Here is a 20,651-nt window from a genome sequence, read left to right as displayed (position 1 = left end):
TTACACTAATGACTGATCAGTACAGATAAATTATATAAAATACAAGTTATTTTACAGGGGATTTGGTTAGGTTGGGATTGGTTTGATTTGGTTTGCAGGCAGCTGCTGTGCATTAAGATATCTGCCTGAAAAGTGGAAAAACAACCCCACTGGCCAGCATCTTTAATGATTGTTCAGACATAGAATCATTTCCAAATAAGAATTCACTACAGAGTTTTTCTTCTTACTCCTGTTTTTTGTCTTTAGAGATGATGAATTGAGTAATTAGGAGACATCTGAAGCTTTAAGGCCATTTCTGTTTGATTTGCTATAATAATAATTATTTTGCCTTTTTAATATCCTGCTATATTAGATCATATTATCAGTTCATTTAAGACGTTAAATCAGCTTCTTGAGAGAAAAATAATAGAAATATAAGTATCCTATTGAGCAAAAATCTTCTATTACTGTGTTATGTATTGTTTATCCCTTAGGAGTCAAATAGAAAATATAACCCAACAAAACAAGTCATAGGTGCTATCCATGTAATAAAAAGAAACCTCATCCTACCACAAGGAAGGTGTAAGTCAGGGGCCAGTGGGATTTAATGCATGCAGAAAGCATACAGCTACTCTACAGACAGCCAGGGAATAACCTATATTGATATGAGACAATCTAACCCAAAAGGTGACTCCATCCGAGCTGAGGAGAGACTATGTATCAAATATCAGATTTAAACCAAACCTTGTACATTTTGATGGGCTGTCCTGAGGGCTGCTATTCTTGCTAGATTTTCATCCTTTCAAAGCAAAAGAAAAAAATAATAAAGGTTTTATTACCTGCACAGATGGTAGATTTTGCTAATGTCGTATCCAAATCATTTTCTTCTCTAAACTGTACATGCATCTGAATTTTAATGCCTCAACCCACCTCAGTCACAGAACTTCTCAGAACCAGAACAAATGAAGAGATGCTATGATATAGGTGTCTCAAAAGTCAAGCTGGAGAGGTGTGGAATCACAAATCTCTTGGTTTGCCATTGATCTCCAATATACGCCACATTTTTTAATGGCAACTGAAGAGATGGAACGCAAGCTTGATTTTCAGCTGTGCATTCTCATTTTTCTCAGAAATGTCCCTGGGAAATATTTGCACTTAGATGCTTGCCGGCTTGTTCAATTACGGGAGTAATTAGGATCTATTTGAAACCGTGCTTGAACGGCATATGCCAACATTCAGAAAGCTTTTCAAAAGGCTCCAGACTCTGTGGCTTTCCCAGCAGCACCCACTGGGCAGCACCATCAATAGGAGTGAAATGAAAAGACAAACAATGGGAGCTGGAGCACTGGCAGCAGACCAATGTCTTGTCCTGAATAGAGCCTGAAGGCAAATGCTGGCAAGCTCTGGCCCTGAGCACTGCTGTCCTGCTGCACCCAGCATCTCCCAGGAAATTTCACCCCTGTGCTCCAGACAGGGAATGTTCTGGAAAGGAAAAAAAGTTTTGAGTTCTTGCTCATTCACTTGATTCTGCCTTACACTATTTTTTAGCCTTCGTTTTTATGGAGGGACCTAATCTAGTTATTTAATGATTGAAGCTTTTGCTCACAGGCCTTTAATAATAATCACAATAAATACTTTTTATCATGCTCATTCATACATGCCTCCTGCCAATGTGCCTGAGGTGCTGCACAGACACTGCAAAACACAGTACAAATTAAACATAAGAAAAGAAAATCCAATGAAATATTTAAAAAGCCACATATGATATTAACAAGACAAAGGCTGCTTTCAAACATGAGGAATTTCAAGACAAAATTGCTGTGAATACAAAGGGATTCTGGTGAGGTTCTTGCCACCAACCCTATCAAATCCACTTAACTACAGCAGATGAAATGTTTGTTCATTTCCCTCTGGCCAGCATCTTCCAAGTACTTTTCTCATTTATTTTAAAATATTTTGAGATTGCTTCTGTTTTGTATGCATCCCAGAAAATCTTTTTTTTTGATACCTGCAGTGCTACTATAATATGGTCATTTATGGCCATCATCTTTAAAGCAGCTAAAATGACAACATGCCATATAAGAAAATATTATTACTGCGTTATACAGAAAGAGAACCAAGACAGAGATGAAGCTAAGCTTGCCACATCAAACAAACCTTGTGGTAGAAAAAGAATGTGCACCCAAGTCTTCCAAGTGCCAGCCTATCACCCCAACTAAGCTGCACTAAATCTTCAGCTGTCACCAAAACACAAGAAACTGGGGGATTAAAATAAAATAAGATAATCCCAAATCATGAAACAACAGCTGTGATCTTAAAGCAGATGTATTATGCATTTGTATGCAGTCTGTTAATGCATATAATACAGATGCTTCTCAAGGCATCCACAGCATGGGGAAATGTTAAGGATCAATTTGATAAAATCTTAAATTTAAATCCTTTTGAATTTGCAAATAGAATACCTTTTTAATGTCCTATTTTTCTTGCATGATTCTTAACCTCTTGTCAGACAAGCTCTCCTAAACCTGAGTTTCAGAATATCTGTGCAGCTATTGAACTGCATGTAGTCTGCTTGTTAACAAGAAATGAAGCTGGAATGTGAGTCACTGCTAATTAAACTCATAATTACAAATGGAAGGTCAGACAGCAGATCCAAGAGCTGTTTGAAAATGTAGTAAGACAAAAGAAAGAACAAACTCCCATGTAATAATTCTGCCTTACCTGGCACACTGACCCATTAGAAGACTCCTCAGTTGCATACAGTACTGAAGGCAAATATTAGAATAATAAATGCAAATCATTTGGGTTTAAACGAGTTTGTAGAGGATTAGCACAGGCACTAAACATTACCTAGATTTCTTATTAAAAAAAAAAAATTGAGAATTGATCATTTACAAAGTTAGAACATGGATCACAGCTCCCTAACCTGAGCTCCAAAGTAGTTGCCACCAGCACATTCACATTCCCTTTTTCATCCTGAACTGGATAACATCTCTCTCCTCTGCCCAGAAGGGGCCAGGAAATCTGCTTGATGTTTCACTGCCCTGCCTGTGGACCTCCAGAAACACAGAAATCCTGAGATAACCACGACATTGCCTTTGTTCCCTGGTTGGGAGGTGGGGCAGAGAGAAGATGGGAAGTGCAGGAGGTAATTTGGACAAAGGGATTAGAGAAGCAGCATTAAAAGATCAACAGGGAGCAGAAGTACCAACCACTAGCGAGTGAAAAATTGAGGGTAGCCAAGGAAGGAACACCATATTTCCTGTTAGCTTTGATCTCCTGAGGGGATAGAGGTTTTCATGTGGGTCTCAAACTCCACATTCAGACCCTTCCCACCACTGTGTCACACCAGGATGAATGATGGGCATGCAGAACACAATAGGAGCAAGGAAGCATGTACTACCATGCCAGACCTGAAAGCCAGTGCATCTTCTTGTTAGCACACTTGACATGAAGCCCTTGAGGTTTTGGGAAAATCTAAGGAGAATAGTTTTTCTTTCCAAGTTAAGCATGTTTCTTACTTGGGATCTAGGCACCTGGACAAAAATTCCTTCTTTGGGATTTACAAAGTATCTGTCAGGAAACAAATTCAGGTGGCAGATCAAAGCTGCTTTCTGCCACGCCTCTGACACTGGTATTTCACCTTTCTATGAGCCACATGCAGCCTCTGAAACTCACTGCAGGGTGGAATAGCCTTGTGAGACTTGCCAATGCCAGATTTAAAAAGCAAAAAAAGTATTCTCTTATCAGCAGGCTTTCATCTCACATGATAATTCTAAAAAACTGCCTTCCAACAGTTCAACTTCGCTTCAGTCAATGTCTCACCAAGCCCCTTCTAATAAATATTGTTTATGATTTCTATGACACACTTGTTTTGCAGTGAAATTGTGGAGGCAGTGATCACTGGATTGATTGACACCCAGTTATTCAATCAAACATACTTTTTTACATAGTGATTTCAGTAGTCACAGACCACACATGCCAAATTTGATACTGAAACAACTTCTATTAGGCATTTTGGAGAGGGCTTGGGAAGAAAATCGGTCTTGTAATGAAAATCTTAACTATGTGGCAGCTACTGCAGCACCATAATACTTATTTCTCTCCTGCTGACAATTTGGAGGCAGCAGCACTGAACACCAGAGGACTTTTCTATGGAAGGAGAGATAACAGCACACATTTACTGAGAGGATGCGGGTTGTTTTCCCTTAACAATGGAAGTACACACAGATGGATTTGGTAGTTCTCAGCTGGTGAGCAAATATTCCGCTCTAGCTCATTGTGCCTCTTTGGGTGGCAAAAATGGATTTCACGTAAGTATTCCTTTCTGGGTTCATGAAAGACAGAATGTGGGCAAGCTGAGTGGCAGAGATAGGCAAAAGCAGCCACTGAACATCATATGACATAAAGCCAGTTTGTACTGGCAGCCAAGGCACAAGGCCACGATTAAGTCATGTAAGGCAGTTATTTCCTTTCTCAGAAAAAAATTTTGTTCTAAATCTGACTAATCATACTATAAGCTGTTTCACCTAAAGAGTGGGGACATGAAAATATATCCATCATAGCTCAGAGATGGATGAAGGTTCAACAGAGTTTTCAGAGAAACTACTACTTTACCCTACCTCCTCTCCCCGAAGGCACCCCAGGAATGATTTGGGTGCCTAAGCCACAGCATCCAGGACCACTTTTGACACCTCAGGCAATATGAACAATCCACATTGTGCCTGACAACACCTGCTAGAGACCCCTGCCCTTACAGCCAAGTAAGTGGAATGCAGGCAGTGAAACTTCTGGCAACTTAAATTTCTTTTGGCATTTATGTTTTGGCACCTGAATAACTCTGCTGATGTTTTCAAACCACAATAGACTGTTTTGTGACTTCTATATCCTCATCTTGTATGAGGGGATGTGATAAAGGAACCTGGGAAGTGGCAGCTACCATTAGGTATAGAACAGCATTTAATTACCACTCTCCAGCTGCCATCTCTAACGGTACAAGGGCGCCTGAGTTCTGTACTTGTGAAACAATCCCAAGCAGTTCCTTTACCAAGTAACTTCTCTCCTCCTCAAGATTCTTAGCAATGTCCTTTCATGTTAATAAGAAGGGGAATTAAAACCCCTTGTAAATGTTGTAACAGCTCAGACTCAAAGGCCTCCTCTAAAAATTCATAGTTTTGCTCTTAAACCTCTTTTTTTGCAGATTCCTCACGTAATTACACTCCAACTTTTGTCCTCCTCTGAACTTTGCTGAGTTTTGGAAAGTGCTGATTAGACCAAACAGAAAATTTCTTCTGCAATGAAAGAAATAGAACCTTCAGAAATTTTTAAGAATATCATTATTCAAGCTTTCTGGATAACTATTTGTGTCCTGCTTTTCAAGAGCAATTTATTCAGAGCTTAACCTTATTCCCAGTACATGCAAGTCTCACACACAGTTAGTTTTATTCTACACAGTTTCTCATCCTGCTTCCAGAAATTACTTGGAGTACTTATTTCTTTTACTGTTAAGACCCATTTATTATGGTCCAACTAACAGAAAGTGAATTTAAAATCAAAGTCTGTAATAGTTTTGCTTGGTTTTATTACTATGATGATGATGATGCTATATCCACACAAAGCATTACATTACCTGCAAGTACACACTGACAAGCTAAAAATTGGAAATTCTGTTGAACTCATGTTTAGAAGAAATGCACTTATGTCCTCCTGTGCAGAAATCACAGAGAAGGCAAAAGCATTTTTTCAAGTGCCCGCCTCACCTCAGTGACAATTCTTCTGTTTCAGGAAGTGAGCACAAACATTCAGTGCCAGTCTTCCCAATGCAATCCCAAATGAGAGCAGCAGCTTAACTGTGTCACCCTCTAACACCTGAACTCCTTGGCTCAGCACTTTCTAGGAGGAGAGCCTGTGTTGCACTGCCACTGCTCCACTCCATCCCCATCACATCAAACATGAGCTATCAGGCTCTAACCCGGTCAGCACTGGGTGTGAAAGGCCAGTGACCCTCCCAGTACTCCACACCAGTGTGAAGGTGAAAATTTTGTCCTCGTCTTGTGAGAAAAAAAGTGAAAGCCTTTAGCCTTTAAATTTGCTGAAAAAACCCCCAAGTTACACACACACAAATTACAACCACCCAACCAGTAGGACATGAAAGACCTGTCTTCTGGAAAAATACAGAATTAAAGTGCCATTGTTCCCCCCATCAAAACTGCTTGGGGGCTGTTGGAGTGAAGGTGAAGAAGGGGAGAGCAGAGAAAAACAGCCACTGCAAATAAGCAGAGTATTTTATTAGAGAGTTATCTCCTTCTTGCAAGAATGAGTGCGCAAATGGATAATACCTTCCTGTGAAATCCAGGTTTCCAGCTTTGTGTTAAGAAGAGACTCTTACCTTATGGGATTATCCATCCTTGATACTGTGAGAAATGCTGCTAAATTCGCTGTGTAGGAAGAGCACACAATGAGAGTGAAGAGCCACCAGCTTCCCATTACAATGCGCATCGCCACAGAATTGACAGTGGATTCACCCCCTGCAAATAAACAGAGGAAAGTAGGGTCTCTCAGCAGCTCCTATTTACAATCACCCCCTGTGCCCTGTAACGTTAAACTTCGTTGGAGTTCCTCTCTGCTTGCCCTTCAGTCTGCCCTTTCACTGTGGGAAAAGCACTGCTTCTGTCAAGGCTGATAATGTGCAAGTATTTTCGCCAGTCAACCTCTTGCCCCAGACAGTGTTCTACAAAATCATCTTCCAAAATATTTCCCTTGAGAATTATTGAGGATCAATCTAAAGAACATGAAAAATGTTTTAAATAAAGTTGAATGGTGAAGCACAACGAATATGCAGGAATTAAATCATTACAGTGCTCAGAATATTGTAATATTCTGTTTTCAATTACCCTTTTAGAATTGGAAAAAAAGCGCCACGGAAATGCCTAATGGTTTGTGTGCTATCTTTGCTGTATTTAAATCTGCAAAGACTGAAGCATTAGTGTCATTACTTGTTACTCTTTACAAGATTTCAAATCATGCAAAGATTTCTTTCCAGCGGTCTTCAAGAAGAGTTATGCTTGAGCATTGTTGGAGACTAAACCTTAGCATAGAGCTGGTCCAAGTTACTTCAGCATATGTTTGTGCTGATTATATCTTACTGCACTTAAACCCATCAGGGCTGCCACCTTAATGAGATGAGGGACCAAGTTTCACAGCAATAGGATGGATTTTCCAGCTGAAGCTTTAGAAACTTACAATCACAATGAAAAGAAAAGAAAAAAGTTAACAACTTACCCATATATCAGCATGCAATACAACCTGCCTTCCAAGAATACAACTAACATTATAGATATGGCACCAAAACTGCACGGGCAGATTTTGTAAACAATTAGTTACAAAAGTAACTTTGTTAATGGCAGCAGTCCTACTGAATTCAGTAGGATTAGTCCTATGCTTAGAGATTCCTGAGTGTAAAGTTAGTTACATACTCAGTTCAAACAACCAAGAGATGAACTGTCTCACGTGAGTTCAAAAACATATACATTTCTATTTCTATTTATAAATTAAATTGAAACAATTAAAAGGGTGCTAGTTTCAGAGCTGGAGAAGTGTTGCAATTCTGTGCCAGGCACCACTGGAGTTTATCTCTAGTGTAACAATTTTCCCAAAGAGGAAAAGCCTGCTAGTGCTTTTTCTGGAGTTACTGCGAGAGAGAAAAGGCATAAAAAAAGACATAAACCTCCAAACTTGCCTACCTTTCTCACTTTTGATCAGCTGGGCTAATAAAACACATTACCTCCCCATATGGGCCTTCTCTTTCACCTTTAGCCCATCCTGGGCAGGACTGACCTGTCCTGACCCGCTGCCCCCAAGGCAGAGCTTTCTGGAGGCCGCCAGTGGTGCTGGGGAGGGGGTGAGTACCTTGCTGGACAAAGGCCCCGTACACCACCCAGATGGCGCTGTGCAGGGTGGAGGACACCGAGGGGCTCGGCTGGGCCGCGCTCTGCGCCCGCACTGCCTGGATCCGGTTCAGCACAAAGATCAGCACCCCAACAATCGGGATGGCCGCCGCAATGCAGGCCCACACCGCGAAGTCGAAAGGAGCGAAGAGAGAGAAGATGTTGATTTTCTCCTCGGGCTTTTTGATCAAGATCCCCACGGAATAGTCCATGTAGCGCTTGCTGAAGTCCACCACGCTCTCCCGTTCGGGTGTTATGGTGATGGCTGAGATGGCCAGGTCTGCCCTCTGCAAGGCAAACACAACGCATCACATCGCTCCCTGCCACCAGGAGTTTGGGCTGCGAGAGCCTTAAGGAGAAGCTTTTTAAGAACCAAGTGACTCCATGCATTTCTTTCTGTAACTTAACACATTTAGATGCATTTATATAAATTGTCTAAAAATAAAACCAGAATCAGTTTTCACCATGAAAACATTAGTTAATTGCACTGGTCTAAAGAAGAGCAATGAAACACAACCTGTCAAGGTACTCTTGAACAGAAAGCATGACCTTGACTTCTTTCTGGAAGAAGGGCAGCTTGTTAACCTTTATCCCTCGCTTCTTTTCCAAAGGAGGCCTAAAGCTCCAAACCATATTAACCCAGTGCACTGTAAGCAATAAAGAAACACCATTTACTTAGCTTGTGTATTTGATAGCAGGGTGGGAAGAGCTAATGTTTGTTTTTCTCCCTGCAGAATTGCCAACTTTCCATATTCATGAAGAGATTTCATATGACAGCTGGGGAGAAGATTTTGTTTATTTTTTAAAATGAATAAAGTGATGGAAAAAGCTCGTAACAGGAAGAATGCACAAAGGCAACTTTGTTCCTGAAACTGCTTTGACTTCAATATTTAAAACAAGTAGGTTTTGCATGTAGACAATCCTTAAAGAGTATGTACACTTGATGAAGGGTAAGATAGGAGTTAATAAATAAGATTCCCAAAGCTTTTGAAGAGCTTCAATTAGATTTTCAATATTTTCTGTCTTAATAAAAAGAGTTCTCTTAAAAAAAACCAGAATATACATTCCATTTCCTATCTCTAATTGTGTTGGGAATGTAAAGCAAATATTAGATGAGGGAGGTTTGCTTTGAAATCCTTTAGAGTCTGTGGAACAAATGGTAGCAGAAATACCATCTAAAAAATACAATAATAGATACTTTATTGCTTCAAAGAAAGCAATTTCCAAAGAAATTTAACAGAATTTCTTACCTTATTTTTAAATCAATGAAATTCAAACAGTTTATGTCAATGCAAAATAAGTTAAAAATTCTTTATGTTCCCTGGCGCCAACCAAGATCATCCCATTATCACACACATGTTTGCTATTGCTTTAATTGCTTCTATTTCTTCCTAAACATCTCCTTACAGATAGTGATCCGCCTGCTAACTAGATAATGAGAAAGCTTTCACTTTCACTAGTAACTCCACTGCAGAAGAGTAAGCTTTTCTACAAAAAGCAGCAACATGAGATATTAATTCCTTTGACTCTTCTTCTTGATTAACGCTTGTCCCATGTCAGATTGCGAGAACATGAACAAAATACACTTATTTAATTCTCTGGGAGATTCTAACCTACAAACTCTACCCATTTACTTAAACGGAGTTCAATTAACTTACTCCTGGATTTGTCATACTTTAATTAAGAAATTTGGTCCTCTCTGTTTTAAATGAATGAATGATCTTGAGACCAGTCTAAATTCTGATCCCCTGTTACTGGGGCTACTTTTCCTGTTTGGGTGTCAAACTCATTATCATTACTCATGGATCATTATCAAATCCATTGTCGCAGAATGACAGAAATAAGGTCCCATCTACAAAAAAGTTTCAAAGACATAATGACAAAAATAAAATACTAGTAGTTAATATTTTATGGAGAATATTTTATTTTTTCTCTATTTTCTATAGTCATTCCCTCACACACACAAACATGACCTCTACTCTTATAGCAATGTAAACACTTAGATTTACACCAATATAATTAATGTTGAGAGCAGCTGGAAGCAAATAAAACAAGAGATTGTCTAGTTCCTGTCCTGTATACAGGGTCTTAAATTGCAGTTTATATCACACTCAAACCATCCATAGCTCAGAAGCATTCTGCACTGCTGCCTTCATCCTAATTCATTCTCTTGTAATTTTTTCAAATGCAGCTTCTTCTCTGTGTACCTTATTGATGAGTTCTCCGATCATGCCATTCCAGGAGCTGTTTTGGAGCTGGTGTCCATATTTGCCATCAGGAGCTTGATATATCTCATACTTGAAGCCCAAATTCTTGGCCAGTGCATCCAGGACGTCAATGGAAAATCCTTTATATCGTTTTGGCTGCCCAAGGATGTTCTCTGCCACCATCACAAAAGGTTCTTCCTGAGAACAAAACAGTATCTTAACTGACACTTGAAACAAGATTTTTAGTTTGCTTCTCTGAGCAAAAGGGTGTTTTCTGAGTTAATTCTGGACAACTTGGAGCAAATTTTGAGACACTCATAACCTTCTGAGGCAAAAATTTTAGGTCATGTGGGATACTGTGAAGCTTCCCAACCAGGCACCACTGCCTCAGCACTTGAGCCCTATTCATAGCCTTGGTTTTTCCATAGTTCTTGAGATGAGGCAAAGACTCCAGAAGAAATTCAACCCCAGATTTAGAAAGCCATCTTTTACATACAAGGCCTAATCTTTTATCCAGGAAACATACTGAAACACAAGCTAAAACCACAGCAATTTTGTGAACATTTAAAATTTTGAAAATTCAGAGAACAACCTTCATGGGTACTGGTTTCTGGAGTATTTTAATTTCAGAAGTCTGTTTTGGGACCAAGGAAATGCAGCATTTTGTGGTATGTTTTCTGCTGGGGATGGGTCTGCAGGGGAATCCCAGGGATGTTGGTGGCATGGCCACTGCAGTTGGCTGCCTTTTTAGCCTGCTACTGTCACAGAAGGGATCTGCTCACCTCTCACACCAGCAACAGCATAAATTGAGGAAAGAAAACTGGGGGCTGGAGGGAGTGCTTTCATGTACATAGGTACTCTTAGGTACTCCCTATTAGTACCATGATTCAGAAAAAGAGAATTAAAAACAAACAAAAAAAGACCTCATATTCTGCAATCTGCAGATAACAATACCTTAGCCAGGAATGCATTCAAGCCCTAATTTGCCCCAATTTGCCCCTAATGTAGCACTTGCCTGAGAGGAGCTCTTTACCACTCCAGAGTCTTACAGAGAGTAATTCCAAAAGCGTAATGATTTTTTTGGAAAGATGACACCATTCTAAAATATATAGTTTATCTCAATGGGAATTTATGAGCTTGATGCAGGAAACACTTGATTAAATTTTACAGCCTGCAGTGTACAAGAGCCAAGATTAGATTATCATAATTGGCCCATCTGATCTTAAAATCCATGAAATGCTGAAAACTGCCTATCCAAGCTGGAGCATGGTATCTGGAATACACCCCTGTGCACTCAGGCCCTGTGCTGGTTTGATGCCTGCTAGGAATTACAATGCAGAAAAACAGCATAAGCAAACAAACAAATGCTCTCTATCACTGACACTGCACAGCTTCACATAAAATAATAAAAGGCCATCATCGATCTTCTTTGCTTATGTAACTGATCATCTAAAAATACAGAACTGAAAATGATAGGGGAAAACACTGCGGGAAGTGCCCAAAATATTCAGTCAGATCCTTTTTATTTTGAGCATTTTGTTTCCTGAACTCAGAAAGGATCATACCAACACAGTCACCACTTTGAGTGTCACTCCTTGTAAGTCGTTGCCCAGACGTCGCTCTTGGAGGCTGCCATTCAGTCCTTTCTCAGAGTCCCACGTCGCCAACTGGAACAGAAAGTACAGAGAGTCTGAAGCACTGCCAGGCAGCAATCTTTAGCATTTACAAAACATTTAACAGCAGCTTGACCCAATCCAGAGCTGATACAGAGAGGCTGAGAGGTGTGCGGCTGTTTTCAGTGTAGAATCAGAATTAGTGCAATTCAGAGGACAGACATAAACAAGTACCTTGCCTGAATGTATTTTCATTGATGCATGCAATATAAATGCTCTATTATCTGTAGTATTTGTCATATTATTTCACTCAGTTCGTTCTGAGATTACATGTCTCTTCAGTAAGTTTATATTGCCTGAGAGTCCTCAGGATTACCCGTGGTGGCACTATCCCAGATTTCTCTCTCTGCTCAGATTCCTGTCTATTTTCAAATAATTCCTTATGTTTATCAAAGACCAACCTTGTTTCCACAGTGTTTTAGCTCACCTACACTCATAAATTCTTGACACAGGTTCTACACTGTCAAACTGTCTCAACACGTATTTTTTTCAACTCCTATCTTAAGTCCTATTTTCTTTGTTGCCCTACTTCTACCTCATCTCTAAAAGAGTAACAGCCTCTTGAGCTCCCAGGCTCCTGATGAACAACTATCTCATATCTACCACTACTTCAAGCATCTACCAGATGCACCCAGATGCACGTTTTCAGGATATCTCCCTGGGACACTACATCGAAATATTTTATTTTCCAATTAAATGTATCATTTTAAAAATCAAATTTACTGCATTTTCTGAAGAGAAATACAGTCCAATTCAATAGAGCAGGTTCAATAGAAAAGTCAATCTTAAGTGACCTTTGGATTATTCAAACTAAATATGCTCCTGAGCAGCAGCAGCAGCAGTCAGACACTCTTTTTGCCTTCAAACAGAATCCACAGTGTCATTTTGCTCAGAAGAGACATAAATAGTACCAAGTAGAAAGTGTTTTCTTCTTCTTCTTTTCAGCTCTACTCTTAAACACCAATACTATGCTCACATATTTGGAAGCAATGTTGTTAGCTGAAGGCATGCCCTGTAGAAACTAAACACAGTCCAAGATCTGTGAAATATGGATTCCTCCTGCCAGAAGCTAATTTTCATGTAACAAGTCAAAATCTTGTTGGAAAGAACTTATTTCAATGAAAACGCCCGTGGGTAGATGTCTTACATGATTTATTTCTATGACTTCAGTTTTATCCTAAAGCCTCACAAATCAAATCAACAAATAAAATGTGATGGAAGAGATCTGTATAGTTTTATTTTTGTTTTGTTGCACTAAACTGATAAACAGGGAACTAGAAAAGAACAAGACACTCAGTGAATATTCAGCAACTATCACAAATGATGAAAATTATTCCATAGTCACTAAACCTTGAAAGCTGAGACACAGGAGAGGAAAGACTTAAGGTACTCCTCCTCTCATCCAGATGACCTGGAGGATGGAGGAGGAGAATGAATGAATAATATTCAGCTTTCTAATGACACTCCTGGAAGCTAAAATGTCTCAGATTGCACACTGTCCTCCTGTGATGGCAGGTTAGAGTGAAGAGGAGAGTGTCTGCACATCCAGTGGCTGTAGCAACACAGGCAGATAAATACCTGTAGCCATGGTATCTTTTGAATTTGAATTTAGATGCTTGTTCCGAAACATGTCCAGATGTTCCTCAGCCCTTGCTACCGCCAAACCAAATGGACAGATCTTTCCTTTGACATAAATCAGCATGGTTCAACAGACTTCAAAGATCAGTGTAGGTGTGTGTAGTACCTGTTGTGTCTCAAATCTGTAAAGAAAGCTCACTGTTTAAGCCTTCTTCCCTTGTCCTAGGCATATGATTAATATTTTTGCCAAAATGGCTTGCAAAATCTACAGGTGATGATTAAATAGTCATTAAAAAATGGGAAATGTAATACATTCATGTTATTTCTTCACCACTGGTGGACTGACATATCAATTCCTTCTCCCACACCTTTCAAAATCTGATTTCATATAAGGGCCTTAGACTTCTTGAATACCCTATGTTTCACATTCTGCACTACCTCGAAGGGTTCCAAAAATATACTGGAGACAAGACAGTGCAAACCCATAAATTTATTCTTTTTTTTCAAAAGGAGCAGGCAAAGATTCTTCTTTCATGCAGCAGGGGTAAGTGCAAGGAGAAGGAGCATATTTTGCTTCAGAACAGTACACCAGAGTGTTCTCTATGGAGGCACAAACTTTCCAGTCTCTTAGAAGCAAACTGTACAGATAAAAATCATAAATGGAACATAAGGGAAACCATTTCCCGAAGGGATTTTCCCTGTGCATCCTTGTGCATTGGAACACTTCATTTGTTAAGAACTGTGCCAATTTTATCTTCTACGTCTTGCAGACAGAATTTTGTTTATAGGACTGATGTATTTACAGATATGTATATCAATTTGTGACAGCTGACCTGTCATGATCAGCTCCTGAGAAACTAATTTCCAGCACTGTTACACACCATGAGTAATGGTGTTAGGCCATTAGAGTTTCATTCTTTGTAGAAATACGTACAAATTTCCTACCAGAAGTCTGGAGCCAAAGGTTATAGCATAGCCATCAGCTGATAGGAGATAAAGGGCTTTTAGACCTGATTATGAGAAACAACTGCTTGCAGAATCAGCACTTGCAGGATGTGTTTAAAAAAAAAAAAAAATCAATGGTCTCTGGAACATGTATTTAATAGCAGTCTGGGTGCGATTTTTTGATTCTCAAGTCACCTGGTTATGTGAGTTCAAGTTTTGAAATCAGCTACTTTATGAAAGATTTTCAGCTTAAAGCTTCCAGCTTCTCTTTCTAAAACAGCCCTGTTGCTGGGAATCCTCTAGTTCTAGCCATAGAGCAGAAGCTAAATCATCCAGTAAAGACTACCCAGAGGAAACAAATGTGGAATTCAGACAAAAAAGTAATTTGTTGGAAAATTCTGATTCAAAACATGCTTCCAATTTTTGTCAATATTTATTGCATTTTCAACTAGAACTGCAAGGAAAGGTTTGGAGAGAGAAAAATCACAATTTTAACATTGTTTTCACCCTCCACAAGCTATGCAGGATGAAACAAAGACACTTACTCAAAACACAAGCAAAACAAATGTCTGTCACAGGCTCAACCAAATGGAGATGCAAATTATCCCAAACTGCTAGTAAATTCAGTTGAAAACAGACATTAGCAAATAAAGTGTTTAATGTTTCTATCACAGTATTGAATGTGATTATCTACACTATTTTAGTTCATGATGCAGTAGTTACTGTCCAAATAATGCATGTCACTGCTATCTAACACCATTTTAAGTATGACACCATCCTAAACATGATCTACTTTTCAGGGAAAACATGATTCACATAAGAAATTAAAAAAGATAATTTTCAGCAGAAGTATATTAATGTTTGAACTGGTTACCATCTATCCAGAGTATACATCTTCTATTTTACCAAAACCCAAAAACTTTGATTGGGTGACTTCTATGGAACTAAGGTTACACTATCCAAAGAAAGTAAATTTGGGAACCTCTGACTTGAAATCTGAAAAACTTCTAAGAGAGAGGAAAATGAAAAGAGTGCAAGACAGGCAGTTCTCACACCAGGAGACAAAGACACCCACATCAACCAGAGCACATTATCTGTGAATACGAAAGCTGTTCTGTCCATGGAGTTAAATAAGTTAATCCATGCCACTCACAGTCTAAAAATGCTTTTAGATTAAAATTGGACTCAAACAGATTGCAGTTCAATGACAATTTGTTTCTTAAGCTTGAAGTCAACAGAATTTATGTCAAGTATGGTGTCCTTGTACCATGTACATGTATTTTACATGTTGGTGCCTCATTCCCTTTGCAAGCCTTGCAACATGGCTAAAAGCAGATTTTAAGAGAACCTGATTAATAAAACAACACATAAACAAGAAAATTTACGTTTACAGGAGACAATCATGAAATAAGGGAGCAGGCCGTTAAATAAATGGAGTAAATTGGACACTCCTCTGTTGCAGTTCTAAGGAATAAAAGGAAATTCATTTAAATGCTAAACCAAATTTAAGTCCACAATTCCTTTTCAAATGCAGTATAACAGTAATCTACAGAATTTGCTGCCATTCACAACAAGGTAGTAGTAGGACTAACAGTTTGAATTAGTAGTAGCAGTAGTAGTAGTAGTAGTAGTAGTAGTAGTAGTTAAAAACTCTTTCGCAGTAAGAGTAATATAAAACAGGATTATAAAACAGTAATATAAAACAGGATTCAGAAACAGAAAAGGTATTAAATCTCTTACTCGCAAGCAAATCCAAACACTGATGCAATTCATTTCCATCAGAGCTACATAATTATTAGGAATATTCTAACATTTCTACTCGAAAACACAAGCTTATAGTCAATATAGGGATAAGATACTGGACAAGATCACCAGATGAACTGATTTAAGATACATTCTGTGGTCCAGCATAACTCAACCCTGTTTGCAGTGAAATACCAGCCAGTCATCTACATCTGGATATTCTATTCTGATATTTTGCATTTGTTTGTATTAAAAATGTATCTTGCTTCCAAATAATTGCAGTGTGACTGGAATACTTGTGCACCCATAGCCACACTCCAAAACATGTTAAAACTGTGAAGCAGAGGATTAAGAACCAAGTCTCAATTGATACATAAACTCCCAATCTTTTGGGTGAAAATTTTATGCCATCCTGTTCAATGCTCAAGAATCTCAGTTTGCCATTAAGTGGCACCGTAAGGATTGTATCTATTTGATAAAAGGTCAGAGAAGGACAGGGACATCATGGAAAGCTGCATAAAGTTACAAAAATGGAAGAGAGAGAGCCTCATCACTGCTGCTTCTCCAAGAGGACCCTGGTTTTGTGTGCAGGACAGTGAAGGACATAGATGGCTGTTGATGCTTTAATGGGCCTTTAAGAATTCAAGATATTCAGGGAGAAGAATGCCAATTTTTCCCATTTTAGTGCAATTTTTTTTGCAAATTTATGATGCTGTATCAATGATAATAAAATTTCTCCAGAGAATCACAGGAGAATGAGCATGAAGCAGTAAGACCTAAAAATTACCAAGTCATTCTGGAAACACTTGACTGCTTCTTCAATAGTACTGCAGTTTTTCAGTACATAGGTGGCTGAAATGAAGAGGACAATATGCTTGTATCTGAATTTTAGTGTTATTTGATATGAGGTCTTATGAACCCTCAACTAGGGCAATTTGTTTCCCGAATAAGGACAATATCACATGATTTACAGATTAGCTTCTATGGAACAATGAACAATGATGTATCAAGATGAGGAGAAAAGTTCCGTGTAGCTTAGAGCAAGTCAATATTAAGATCTTGACTTAATAACTTTTTTACGTTTTGGAACAGGAAATAGGAAATTACTAATATTAAAATGGCTAAGATGCAAAGACATCTCAAAACTGGGGAGTACTGAAAATATGTCAGACTAGTGCAGTTAGAAAAAGAAATGGGAGTGGTAAGAACTCCGACATGGCACAAAAATATGCATCTTGCATAAGTAGAAGTGAACACTTACGGAACAGAAAAATGGGAAATAGAGATACTTCAACTGAAGAAAAAAGCACAGAAATTCATGAACAAGTTGTGCAGGGTGATGGTGAGATGTAAATGATGATGAGCTTGTAAAACGGTACTGCTTCAAAAGCACCAGTGTGGTCCTGGACTCCACATCTCATGGCACAGGCTGAACAGAGCAGCCACAACACAGCTGAGAAGGATGTACAGCCTTAACACTGTGTTAAGCATCCGTCTAACAAGAGTTGGGCATGCTGGAAGAATATCAAGAGAAAACAGGACAACTACTACTGTGACGGAGAATTCAGTTCATACAAAAAGGATGAAAGATGCAACTGTGAATATTTAAGATAATGATAAGTAAGAAATGGGAAAATTAGAAACAAAACTAGATATAAGGCAACAGAACTACTGCTGCAAACTTCTTGTAATCTACAGAGACCCTTTCACATGAAATACAAATTGTTTCCTAGAAACATTTATTCGTTCTCAATGCAGACTGTAAAATGAGAAATAGATAAAAAGGCAGGGATTTTTTCCGTATTTCTAAGCCAAACAATTTTTCATGGGAAAGGCTTGGCACATCTAGGATTTGAGGAAGTACATATATAAAAGAAATCAGAGAACACTCTGGTGGTTTTTGAATTCACCAGAGATATCAGATCCAAACAATTTTTCCACATAATGCTGGATCCCAGCCAAAGGTGATTAGGATGGTTTTGTCCTATATGGAACAATTTCATACAAGTCCCAGCATGCAAGATTTAACCTGTGACGTCCTCAGTTTGCCATTTCTCAGGTGAGTGGATAGATTGCCATCTTTAATGCTGGTATAGGGGCATATTATCCACAGAGTTAAAAGGTATTGGCGTAGTCTTTTCAAAGAATGTCATAATTCCTGAACACTTGAAAACGTCAGCTGCTTTCATCTCCAAAAGAAAAATCCATTCCCCACTGCTGAAACAAAGCCATTCCTAGAACTCTGCCAGAGAGAAATTCCATCAAAAGCGCACAGGAGCAATTTGAGGTTCCAGCCTACAACCGTTAACTTCGCAAGCCTACGTAACACCACTGGGTCCCGAGAGTCACACTTCTATAAAGTTAATTGAGCATAGACCTAGAATAGAAAATAGAGAAAGTTCAAGAACGCTGAAGGAGGGATTGGAGCAGGAAAGAGCAATTGACCTGAACTGACATATCTAAGGAAACAGATATACACCACTGCTCGCCTGAGCAGCCAGCGAGACAAATGGCAAATGTCTAGGACTAGGATGGCACATGAAGTCTGCCCTTGAAGCAGCATAATGCCCTTCAAGCCATGTGAGGGAATGGGCTCACAATTAACACAGAAAAGCAGCACTAACGGAGTCCCCACCGTGTAGATAGTCCCATGAAACTCTGATTTAGAATTTAAGAAAACTAATCTCCAGTTGTGCCAACAAAATGCACTTTGGCAAGAAGCTGCACAGCAACAAGCGGAGAATTTACACAAGTTGGAATAAAAATTTCAAATTAATTCAAACAGCTCAAAACCAATGCAAAATACAAAAAATTACACTGCATTGAAACAAAGTGCAAATTAGTATCAGAAGTATATTTTTGCAGTTTAAGATCAATTATAGTATTTAACTGCTATTATCTAGAGAATAACTAGAGTCTAGGATATAGAGTCTCCCTCTCCATGTCATTTACAATACATAATAAATAGGGAGAACCTAGAGGGGGAAAACTACATTAGCTAACCCAAAACTGTGGGGATAATTTCGGAGGACAGAGGCTTTGGTAGAGCTATTTCAGCATTAATATCCTTATTCTCAAGAAGCCTGTGTATTTTTTCAGGTCTTACTCTACGAATTCTGCCATTCACTGCAGCTAAAAATTTTGACCCCACCTACCATAACTCAGCAGTATCTTGCTCTACTATTTTTATGGTCCTTCATTGCAGAGAATATCAAATATTTTGATGTGAGAGGAAATATTTTCCCTGATGTTTTTCATTAGCCAAAGATCAATTCAACTAAATGTAATGACCATACTATTAAAAGCCAGCTATTTTACATATAATAGAGCTCTACAACATAAATGAAAATTAGACACATTATGCCTTCTACTACTAATATTAAAGAAGTCAAGGTATTCTCACATACTGCTTTCTGCAGAATTGTGACTGAGAAGTTTCATGCAGAATTGAAGCAATAGTTTTCTGTAACCCTATAGGTTTTATTAACACAGTGTCAGACTTCTTACACCTCTTGGGAATGGATCAGCACCACATACTTTATATTGCACATACATCACATTTAATATTACGTTGACGGACGTAAATTACGAGAATGATCTCTTTTGCTGAAACAAGATAGTGCTCCATTATGTGGCAGAATGAGACATTATTGTGCTAGCAGGTAATGAAGGAGCATTGATACCAGGTCAGGGTTGCTCCTCTTTACATGTTGTGATAGCTGGTGAGCATCTCTGACCTCTTATGCAACACAGAAAACACCTGTGTTCTACTGTGCTGAGCCTGGGCAACGCACGGCCAGGGGAGCAAACCCACACTTGGCAGAAAAAGGAGTTGAAAGGACATGACAAGATAAATGTATTCTGTAATTCATTATATAAAAGTATAAAGAGGCCATCTTCAGCTCTTCTAGAATAAATTGCTTCAATTAATACTAGTCTTTGAAGGAGCAGTGACTGCAACATGCTGATGCTATTAGTGCAGCAACACAGACACTGAGAAAGATGTAATACTAAATGAAGCAATCATGAGAGTGATGAAAACAATATAAACAAGAATCTTATCCTCTGATGGCTTCTTTATGAAGTGCAGGGAAGTATTACTCTGTCCCCAAATTTTTGTATTTCATTTCCTTGACATAAAATCAAAATGTGGCGAAGAAGGTGTTGAAAACAAATTGGAGGTATTTTCTACTAGACTCTCACAGGCTTCTCTCTTGAAAAGCAGGCAGGAACCTTCCACCCCTGTTCATCTGCACTTTTGTCACTTTTCAAGGCATTAAGATACAAACAATATGCCACAGTGCTGTTGCTGAATCAGATGGCAGCATTGCTATAGCAAAAGACGTGTGTGCATCACCACAATTCTTTTAAGGGTCAAATAAATTAACTGTGAGTACCCAAGGTACTGCTGAATCAGGCACTTCCAGGGGCATTGTAAATTACCCTTTGATATGAACAACCAAGTCTCCAAGCATAAAATTAGAACTGATAAGTAATCATAAAAGTTAGACCAATCAAGGTATAAAGTCCTCAACAGATGTCACAAGTTAACTGGCTAAAAAACATTGCCACTGGGTTAC

General features: G+C 38.8%; 1 protein-coding gene across 7 annotated transcripts in view; it reads right to left on the bottom strand.

Annotated features, from left to right (window-relative positions):
• Nucleotides 1–20,651, bottom strand: part of GRID1 (glutamate ionotropic receptor delta type subunit 1) — a 500,801-nt gene that overhangs the window by 44,016 nt on the left and 436,134 nt on the right. For all 7 annotated transcript variants that reach the window (XM_032115777.1, XM_032115779.1, XM_032115780.1 and 4 more), the window contains exons 9-12: nt 11,698–11,799; nt 10,133–10,330; nt 7,888–8,212; nt 6,368–6,506 (exon numbers count right to left, since the gene is read on the bottom strand). In XM_032115777.1, the coding sequence (XP_031971668.1) occupies nt 6,368–6,506; nt 7,888–8,212; nt 10,133–10,330; nt 11,698–11,799 (764 nt within the window). The remainder of the gene's footprint in view (nt 1–6,367; nt 6,507–7,887; nt 8,213–10,132; nt 10,331–11,697; nt 11,800–20,651) is intronic.

This window comes from Corvus moneduloides, chromosome 8, assembly GCF_009650955.1.
Source record: "Corvus moneduloides isolate bCorMon1 chromosome 8, bCorMon1.pri, whole genome shotgun sequence".
Taxonomy (NCBI): domain Eukaryota; kingdom Metazoa; phylum Chordata; class Aves; order Passeriformes; family Corvidae; genus Corvus; species Corvus moneduloides.
This window is presented reverse-complemented; position numbering and strand designations above follow the sequence as displayed.